General features: G+C 32.8%; 1 protein-coding gene across 4 annotated transcripts in view; it reads right to left on the reverse strand.

The window, feature by feature from the left end:
- Positions 1–11200, reverse strand: part of LOC117117578 (fibropellin-1-like) — a 64544-nt gene that overhangs the window by 51070 nt on the left and 2274 nt on the right. For all 4 annotated transcript variants that reach the window (XM_033261922.1, XM_033261923.1, XM_033261921.1 and 1 more), the window contains exons 2-5: positions 6276–6389; positions 5837–6172; positions 4713–4826; positions 875–988 (exon numbers count right to left, since the gene is read on the reverse strand). In XM_033261922.1, coding sequence (XP_033117813.1) covers positions 875–988; positions 4713–4826; positions 5837–6172; positions 6276–6389 — 678 coding nt within the window. The remainder of the gene's footprint in view (positions 1–874; positions 989–4712; positions 4827–5836; positions 6173–6275; positions 6390–11200) is intronic.

Consider the following 11200-nt stretch of genomic DNA (forward strand, 5'->3'; position numbering starts at 1 on the left):
ATAAGAGACAGGAGTGCCATAAGGATAACTTTGTTATATTGCTCATTTCACATCAAAAGAATGTCAGACAGCATTATGTATATTATTCCTCACTTCCTTTTTGTCCTTCTTCTTTGTTTTGTATGTAAATACTTATTTATTCTCGTTGATAATATTTAAACAGATGAATGAGTAAACATTTAAAACACCTGCTTGTTAAGCGCAATTCACAATTGATAAGAGAATTCTAATACAAAACTGTCAAAACCAAGGATTATCAATATCACATGTAATACAATGATTGAGCTGAGAGTGGCTGGCCAAGAGAAATTTTTCATACTTCTTGTGCTGAAGAAATTGGTTCAAACCGGGTCAGTATCTGGTTTTAATTGTACTTATAATGCAGGTTAAAACCAATTTCATCATCACCAGTATATCATCAGTAACAATTCAACTAAAGAGGGGTCGAGAATGTGGATAGAAAGCTACTAGTGAGAAATAAAACTTATTTATGTCGCAGGAGGCGAGTACAAGACAAAAAAAAGAAAGCAAACACTGGATTGGATTTTATTTAATGAAGAAAAACAATTTAATAGTGATAAATATGGAGGAAGCAGGAGAGGACGGTGGGAAAATGTAATGAGGTCTGCAAGGCTTGGAAGCAAAGCAAAGAGAGGATTCACATGTTTAATGCAAACTATTAAATTACCCCTCAAACCAAAACAAATATAATGCCTCTACAAAATCGCCAAGCATACACCCTCCCATGACACAAATTCATTTTTTTTTTCATTTTTACGAAAAATGTGTTTTTCTGCATAATATGAATGAAATTGGATATAATCTCTGTATCTTTGACCCAAATATTGAAAAAATTTACTGTTTTCATACTCACTTGTTTGGCAGAGAGTTCCGGTATAACCTGGTACACATTGGCAGATAAACAAGTTTACGTCATCTATACACACACCAGCATTCAAACAAGGGTTGCTTAAGCATTCATTATCATCTGCAAAAAAAAGTTATAACATAGTTACCAACCATCATGCATTGCAAGATTTTTATTCTAAAGTTGATGAAGTAAAGTAAAATGAAATATATGATAGGCCATTAAATTCTGTACTATAATCAGAACAAAACAATTACCGCGACTATAATTCAAACGTTCAAAGCACAGGAAATTCAAATCAATATTAATTTTTTTTTTAATCAATATTACAAAATATTCTAAAGATGAAAGGATGACGAGATCTTGTAAAGCAAGAAAGAATTCAGTTATTTTTTTGAATGCAAAAAGTAAGGTAATATTCATTTCTATTTTAACTTGCATAGATACAATCATTATGCAATCTCCAATATGCTTGTGTAGAGGTAATAAAAACAACAATAATATAAGAACAAAGCACATTGCATTGAAGAGCTCATCCGCGATTTCCTAAGCTAATATTTACTCCCTCGGAAGCCTTTGATCTTACTTTTTGACTTTCGCGCTTTGTTCATTTTTCTAATCTACTGTTAATCCTTTTTTTTAACTGTAGGCCTAAAGCACATAGATACATTCACATGCACTACATGGTTATCAAGCTGAATTGATTAATATTATTATTATTACTAATAATTATTATTTCTGTAAGTACAGGCCATATGAACCAGTAATATTTACACCCAAAAGTATTAGAGGGATGTCTATGATAACAGTAGGCCTAAAGCACATAGATACATTCACATGCACTACATGTATATCCAGAGGTGACGGAACTAGGGGGTGCTGTGTTATGGAGAGTAATGTGTGACCAGAAATGGTCTGCAGTCAGTTGGTTGTTACCATGCGCCAGTGATGTTGGAGTATATAGTACAGCAATATGAAACTATTATGTTGGCCTAACGAATGAATAAAGTTCGGAGTTTGTCGGGTAGTGAAATGATTATTTCATATTTTAAGTGCTCCCTAAATTCATAAGTGTAAGCTAAATTACGGTGATTAATTTAATTAGCGAAGATATGGAGACAATTATTTCGAATCCCTCTTTCCAAGAGGGGATGCAAATGCTTTGTGAAAATGAGTACGCCGCAGTACTCATTTTCACAAAGAAATACACACAACTGGTTAGCTAACAATTATGTCAATGTTACATGAACACCTGGGGAGGAAGGTGCAATCACGTTGTTACCTAGCAAACGTCCTGTACTGTATGGGGGAGGGGCTGCTGATACTGTGTAGCGGGGGACGATGAAGCATAAGACTAGGCCTAACTAAGACAGTGGAATGTGATAGAAAGTACACTTTCGGAAGAAATAAATTAAAATAAGAAAAAAAAATAACTAAGAATAATTCATTTGCAGAGGTACCTTATTTAAAATATTATACAATGCTAACAATGTGGCTCTTAGCCCTGGCTTGGGCAAAGGCATCCATGTGCAAAGCAGTGATGTTTGTTTATCTATAAAAGCACGCCGGGAAAGTTTGCCTTACCAGGAAAAGGTGACGTATCTAGCTTATGACGTATGCATGCTAACTAATGTGAGTGTGACGTCACCAAAAAATGAATATTTTCTATTATAACCAAAATATTAATAACTACAAAGTTTCTGGGCGTAAATTCCCTTAATATGAATGAAGGGTTGCTCAATCTCCTTGCCATACAAATTACAGCTCCCACTGACGTCTCAGTCGAGAAATACGGGTAGCTTTAGTTTTTCTCGCAAATCTGACTACAAAACCATATCCAAATTTCACATTCCACTTTTGACCCTGAGTTGTGCTTCGCACTCGCCGTTGAGGGCGGCGTTCCGGGAACCCTGCGTGCAGCTGCAATTATTAATATTATTACTAATTATTATTATTTCTGTAAGTACAGGACAAACGTAACCATTAATATTTACACCCAAAGTGTATTAGTGGAATGTCTACTTATGATTTACTGATGGTGACAAACATCAATCAAGTCATAAAATAACACGCAACATTCCTTGAATCCAACCCTTGATTACTGGGACAGTACAAAGCCTGACGTAGGCGACAGCCGCCATTGTTCAGCTATTGTGTTGTGTCTGGTGTCCCATGAAATCGCTAAGCAATGATTTTGTATTTAATACACGCTATTCAGACAGGGTGTGCTGTCAGATAAACAATACAAGAAAGCAGTGACATGCACAATTTATACCACTTAATAAACCACAACATCCCCGGGCATATATTCTGAAACTTTACACCAAAATACTGTAATATTATCGTGGAAGTAACTGCTTTAAATTTAATGATATATTCACTTTTATTCAGAGAGTGTAGCCACCAAGTGTTAATTTGCAAACAAAGCTCATCGTATAGTATTTGCAGTCAGTGGATGCAATTCTAACGGGTGTCTGATCTGCGCTAATGATGGATGCATCGCTAACGAGTGATTGATCTGGGCAAACATGTATTAATTCTACTACGACGATCATAGTTACATATCTCATATATAACATGCAATTTTAATTTTGCCAGTCATTGTGGGAGGTTGTAAACAGAAGGGAAGACATCAAATATTTATGAAAGAAATATTGCTATGTTCAATGAATAGAATGAATGTTAGAATATTCAATGATGTTGATGGGAATAATCCTGCTGCTGATGAGGATGATAAGGATAATGAGGAGGATGATGTTAATTAGAATGATTATGGCAATTATAATGGTGATGATGATGATAGCATTGGGGTAACGATGATGATGAGGAGGAGCATGGTGTTGATTAGAATGATTATGACATAATGGTGATAATGATGATGGCATTGGGAGTAATGATGATAATGATGATGAAGATAATAGGAGGATAATGTTTATTAGAATGATTATGACAATTATAATGGTGATGATGATGATAGCATTGGGGTAACGATGATGATCATGAGGAGGATAATAGGAGGATGATGTTAATTAGAATGATTATGGCAATTATAATGGTGATGATGATGATAGCATTGGGGTAACGATGATGATGAGGAGGAGGAGGATGGTGCTGATTAGAATGATTATGACATAATGGTGATAATGATGATGGCATTGGGAGTAATGATGATAATGATGATGAAGATAATAGGAGGATAATGTTAATTAGAATGATTATGACAATTATAATGGTGATAATGATGATGGCATTGGGAGTAATGATGATAATGATGATGAGGAGGATGGTGTTGATTAGAATGATTATGACAATTATAATGGTGATAATGATGATGGTAATGATGAAGATTATGATGATAATAATTATGATGATTGCAATAAGAATAATGATGAGGGTAAGGATGATGATGGTAATTATGACAATGAGGAGGATGAAGTTGACAAGGATGATGATGAAAATTATCATGAGGGCAATAAAGGTGATAATGATGATAAAAAATAATTTTTTAAAATGCAGAGGACAATGTCAATCTTAAAATATTAAATTTAAAAAAACAATATATTCTTTTTTATGGACTGTCTTTATTTTCATTGTAATCATTGTGTAGAACCATTGTTAAAAACATGTATTAACATCTGCCTGAAAATATATCCAGGGTAAAAATGTTTTAAATATAAAATAAACAAAATACAGTACAATATGTTATGATGCTTACTAAATAACAAGACATTGGTAAAGAATAATGAATAACCAATAATAGTATAGTAAGATATCCACATAAAGAATGGTTTTACACATTCTTGCTTTATTTTTTCTTCTTTTATATTTTCTTTTTAGTACTTACTATTTTCACAGTTGGTACCACTGTACCCAGGAGCACAAATGCAGGTGTACTGACGGAGTCCATCCACACAGGTGGCGCCGTTCTCACAGGGAGAATTAAAACAGTCATCACCATCTAGACAGGATAAAAAATTAATAACAGCAATTATTACAGGTTAACTATAGCTTTGCATATATTATTAGCTTTAAATTGGAAATTTAAACAGAAAAAAATGTTCACTATTTAACAGGCATATAAAAGTTAAATAGCTATTGCTTTGACATGCCACACAGTAATGTATTAAGCCATAGGAGTAGGCAGGGGAGTGTGGGCCTCCCCCACCCACATGGCAGCAAATTAGTTTTCATTGGAATAGGTAATTAGTTCCGCATTCTCAATATTCACAGCCCCCTTCCCCCGGTCAAAACTAGCCTATGCCCCTGTAAGTAATATTGAAGGTTATGGTTAGGGTCAAGCCAGCTCCACCAATCAACACCTCATACTTGTGTAAAATCGTTAGAATATGTTGTATAGATAAAACTTTTTTTTTTACATACTCCTTTAAACTGGCTAGTAATCCATTTAGTCATTATTATAGTGAAAAATAATTGTAAATTAGTGAAAACTGAATTAAAGTGCACCCTCTAATTCAAAACACCTCTAATTTTGAGACCCATCTAATTCAATCTTTTAACAGAAAGTTAACTCTCTAATTGGAGACCAAAACCAGAGACGACCCCAAATGCTCAGGTTCCAAAAGTGGTCTTGAATTGGAGGGTGCAGAACTGTATTTTGATGTGTTTAATTGAAAGTTAATGCCTTGATTCTAGACTATGGACCACCCTTACAACAGAGTACTTTTATATTTATATTTATGTGATATACTTTTATGAGTTATTATTCTTTTGGGTAATTTTTGAGTAATTTAGATTTAATTAAGTATCCATTTAAACTTTAATTTTGTTATGGATTCACGGTCATGTGGACATGATGCTGCTGTACTAAAAGCGTATGTTCCAATAAATTTGATTTGATTATGCAAAACAAGGTAATCCTTTTATATATACCAATATATATTGGTATAAGATATACCAATAATAACTTAATCCAATGCATAAATAATTAAAAGTAATGTTTTACTGTACCTGCACTATAAGTAAAGCTCCAGCCCGGTCTGTGAATTGTGCGGTCTGTACTAAATTGCAACCAAAGTTGATTGGCATTATATGTATAAGTAAGCACTGTGAGGTTACCCATCAGCATATTAACTTGTGATATCCCTGATGTAGGACCGGTGCCAATCAGTAAAACATCTTTTAACATTTCTGTATCAAAGCTAGTGAAGGTCAATTCAATGGTATTGCCTCCATGTATCCGTATTAGGTACAGACAACGATCTCTGTTGTTGTAATTGTTCGGGTAATTTGGGCTGCTTACGGTTCCCGTCAAACTGTAGTGATTAGTGCCACAAGTATAACCAGCTGGTAAAAAAGGTTTAAAAATATGGTTACGATATTTATTTTGAATAATAATGGAAAGTTTTAAACGGGTAAAAATGCACGTGTATGTAAATTAGTACATTACCTATTTGTATTTCACAATTTGTACCCATCCAGTACGTTGCACATTGACATGTGTACGAACCATATTCACCATCTACACACGTTGCCCCGTTTACACAGGGATTGCTAAAGCACTCTAAAAAAGGAAAGCAATAAATCATATTAACAAAAATACATGAAATATTTTTCATTCTATTAAGTTGGAGCATCAAGAGTTTTCGGCATCAAAACTTAGTAGGACTCAGTGAGACAAAAATGGTGGTGCTTAACTTTTTGTGATTCAACCAGGGAGGTCTTACTTAAGCTCTTTCAACACCATACCGGTATTGTATGGGCGTGGATCTAAAATAGGTCCATGGTATGGTATTGAATGATTTCAGATCCACCGTACCTCAAAATCCACGAAGTTTATTTAGTGTTGCCAAATATGACAATCAAACAGCTACAGCCCCAGAGACTACAACCAATATCAATGTAGGGGATGTCCCAAATGTGACATACATACAATGTGCGCATGTGCGAACTCAAAAGTTTGCAAGAGTAGGCCTGTTTTGTTTAAACATGATAATAGCTCCCTGATATCGGGCCTGATATATTAACATTTTATTATTAATGTTCTTTATTCTGGAATAGAATTTCATTAAATGGAGGTCATCGTATGTGTTCTACGGTAAATGAAGACGTTACGTTGTTTTTTTGAGCTACATATGGCAACTGCGTAACATCTCCTTCGCGCTATCATCAGCCCTCAGTTGAGCACCATAGCTGCAATATCGAATGTGATTATTGATACCAACACGATGTTGCGAACTTTTTGAAATATTCATTAAATTTTGGCAGCTGATCGATAATAATAAATAATAAATAATTATGTACGCAATAATAGAGCAGTTTTTATTGCAGTAGAGTAGTTTTATATTGTAGTTATTCTAGATACACTTTTGGATAAACGTGATAAATACAGTATTATTCATATTTATGATCAGTCAAAGTAGGCTGAATGGGATGTACTAAAAGCTTTTGTTTCCAATGTCCTTGGACCTGAAAGTTGTATCTGAATAGGATAGCTTCTCAAAAATTGAACGGAATACAAGATTGTTTACATAACTTTCGAGATGATGATGATGATAATGAGATGTAACGGACGCAATGAAGAGAATGAAATTAAAAAGCGAATTATGAACAGGTTTTGGTGAGAGAGAGAGAAGTGACAAATGCAAAACGGTCCAATAGTGAATAACTGCAGACTGGGAATAGCATTTGTTATGCCACAAACATATTTATTCTTAACTATTAACTGTTTTTTGTCAAAGAGAATTGTTTAAGTAACTGTTGATTATTATAATATGAAATATCATCTGTAGGCCTATTCAGTAAATGTGTAAATTTAGAATTTAAAATTTAATATAGCCTATACATGAATTAATATAATTGTATAATAATGATATATTTTTTTTATATGTACAAAAAAAAAATCATTTTTAAGCATCCAAAAGTAGGCCTAGATGTTGGATGGACCGTACAATGGAAGATAGGCGTATTATCCAAATTGTTGCATTCAACATGCCTACAGCAACGTGCTATTTCAGTTTACATTATAACACACGATCAATATAATATTGAGTAACTCAGCCATTAACATAATGCGTTTACATTCTGGCATATATCTCAAGAACAGCAACATGTGCGGACAGTAGGCATATGGGCAGTAAAATCTGACCCATGGTGTTAATTCAAGGGAAGTTTGAACAGATCATATCGTTTGTAACATAATTTCACATTTTACTAGAATTGTTCCATCATCCGATTGGGTTACAGTGCAGGTTTAACCTCGATGTGTAAGTTCGCCGACAAAATCTTTCTCTTTGGAAAGTACGTAACACAGATAGCGAGATACCGCTTTACACTCAAAAATATTAATTGGTGTGATGAAGTAAGTAAAACGTTGCAGTAAGAAACACCCATTTTACAATCGAAATATTCCGCACGAAGTCCCTTGTAGAATAAAGCAATTAATTTGTTCATGGATCGGTCTTTTGTGTACGAAATTAAATACGCTTGTTTATAACAATACACAAAATAAAAACGCTTTCGTTCACTGATCGACCCAAACGAAACAATCACACATCCACCATAGCCACATAAGGCCAATGATTGTTACTATGGAAACAAAATTATTTAATTTATTTACTTTTTAAATGGTGCATCACAAACAATAACACAGTGTGGTAGTAAATTATAAAATCATTACGGTGTATTAGAATCTGTAAAACATATGAAAAGTTTTAGAAAATGAATCAAAACAAAAACACAAACGTTTTAATGCGATAAAACACTGTAGTTGGTATAGTTTCCTAACAAATAACAAGGCTATAACCTTAATAAAGTAATAGTAGTAGTAATAACAATAGTAACTATTATTATTATTATTATTATTATTATTATTATTATTATATCTACTGTTATAATATATTGTAATAAGTCCAATTATGAAACGTGTAGGCTTTCCTATCTATTCTATCAATTCTCCTTCGTTTTACAAAATCGTCCCTTCTTCTCTATTATCCCTCTTATCCTCCTGTAATTATAATTATAATTAATATTATTATTACTATTATTATTACTCTTATTATTATTATTATTATTATTACTATTATATTATTATTACTCTTATTATTATTACTATTATATCTACTGTTATAATATGTTGTAATAAGTCCAATTATAAAACGTGTATGCCTAACACCTTGACCTCTGATGAAGAGTGTCCAAAATTTGCTACAAAAATGTAATACAATAATGACATAGGCTTATTGATTAATATTGTTTATTTCGGAAAATATTTCAGTAGTTTATTTATTTCCGAGTTTCTTTCCTATTCTTCCTTTACATTTCGCATTATTTTTATTCATAATTAACATATTACTTACACATACATTCCTTAAGCTTATTTTTAAATTACACTTTTGACTTTTCCGAGTTGGTCTCTATGTATACAATGTGCCTGTATTTAACATTTTTTAACTTTGTCAATTTGAAGGCGGATGTATGTCCTGGTCTAGACCCTTTAACAAACGTCACTATCACATAGGCTTATCTTCATAAAGACTTCTACGAATGGATACCTGAAGCATCTTTACCCAGTCCCGCTCCTTTATATTATCGGTGGAACTTTTTTTTTTTTTTTGAAAACAAAGAAGACCAATACGGGTACTTGGAAAAATAACAAAGCGACCATTATGTTCCAAACTGTTCTTTATTAAAACTATATTACAAAACAGTCCCTCAACAATGTTCTAATAACTAACGAAACGTAAACTGAAATTCACAATGGTGTAAAAGTCTTTAAATCCATTGATGAATAAAAGCTTAACATCCTATTTTGTCATGTGTTCAAGTCTTTTCAGTCAAATATTGGCTTACGGTGTAGTTTTCAGAAATGCGGATTTTCGTATTCCATTATTCATAATTTACATGCAGTCATCAAGTAATTTTTTTTTATTTATTTATTCAAAATAACCTCCAACAAGGAGAAGCAAAGAAATACAATCAAAACAATGCAATTTAATTAAAAACGTGGCTTGAATAATTAAAAACAGGCATAAAATTCGGACATTACACTCACTAAACTTTCATCTACGAACTGAACTAGAAACGGTCCATAGCAAGTTTTTGTTTTCCTTATGTTGTGTAATTTGCATGAAAACATGAAAATGGTAGGCCTATAGGGCTATTTTATATACATATACATATATATACACATATACATATATATACATACACACACACACACACACGGTTCATATTCAAACATTGATTTTGCATTTGCAATAACACGTTTCAGTCGGTAAACAGTATCCTTTTATATCTCGCTAACATCTTGAACCACTGCAATGGTTGATAGTCAATAACGCATTCTGGTGTCTGTCAATATTTAACATCTATATTTCAATGGCATAACATAGGTTTGATTCGTCATCAATACCTTAGACAGTCTGCTGTGTCCATATAAGTCCCTTTATCAACGCCTTTAATTGAAACATGAACTTCCTATATAATACTTCACTTTACCATAATAAAAATTCACTATGAGTGAATATACTGCGTTGTTTCCAATTTTTATGGACGTATGGCTACAGACAAGAGCTGTATATGAAATATCCAAAAAGCTTCAAGCCTTGATGAAAAACAAAGCGTCAAACGAAGCTTAATAAATTTGAACAATAACATACATATGTTCTTATGAAGTACTTATGAATAAGTAAAGTTGATGGGTCATAGTATTGTTGCGTCATTATTATTATTATTATTATTACTATTATATTATTATTACTCTTATTATTATTACTATTATATCTACTGTTATAATATGTTGTAATAAGTCCAATTATAAAACGTGTATGCCTAACACCTTGACCTCTGATGAAGAGTGTCCAAATAACAATAACATACATATGTTCTTATGAAGTACTTATGAATAAGTAAAGTTGATGGGTCATAGTATTGTTGCGTCTTACGCAAATGCACGATGCTTATTAATGATGGACGTGTGTGTTTCGAAACATATAGAATATATACTGCGTAACGGTAATACAAACCGTATTTAGGTACGTAAAATATTGACTTTAGAAACACTCAAACTTATTATTTTTTAGTCTTTGTCAACGCTTGACATCAAAATGTTGTGTGTCCCCAGGCTTTCCCAACACCTGGCGACACAAACGACTTTTCTCTTATATTCCGAAAAAGGCTTTTCTGTCGAGCGTTTCAATAAATTGTTATTGTTTCTATAGTCAACATTTTCATGTACATATGTATGTATGTAATGTATGTATGTATATGCACCGCAAGTAACAGATCAATATGGTATGATGCCCACATTTTAAGAATTTGAACGACAAGCGGGTCCTCCGAATATGTTTATACTTTTTAAATATATATTATTAT

This window comes from Anneissia japonica, unplaced genomic scaffold (assembly GCF_011630105.1).
Source record: "Anneissia japonica isolate Jap-2015-1 unplaced genomic scaffold, ASM1163010v1 scaffold287857_len828801_cov194, whole genome shotgun sequence".
Lineage (NCBI taxonomy): Eukaryota > Metazoa > Echinodermata > Crinoidea > Comatulida > Comatulidae > Anneissia > Anneissia japonica.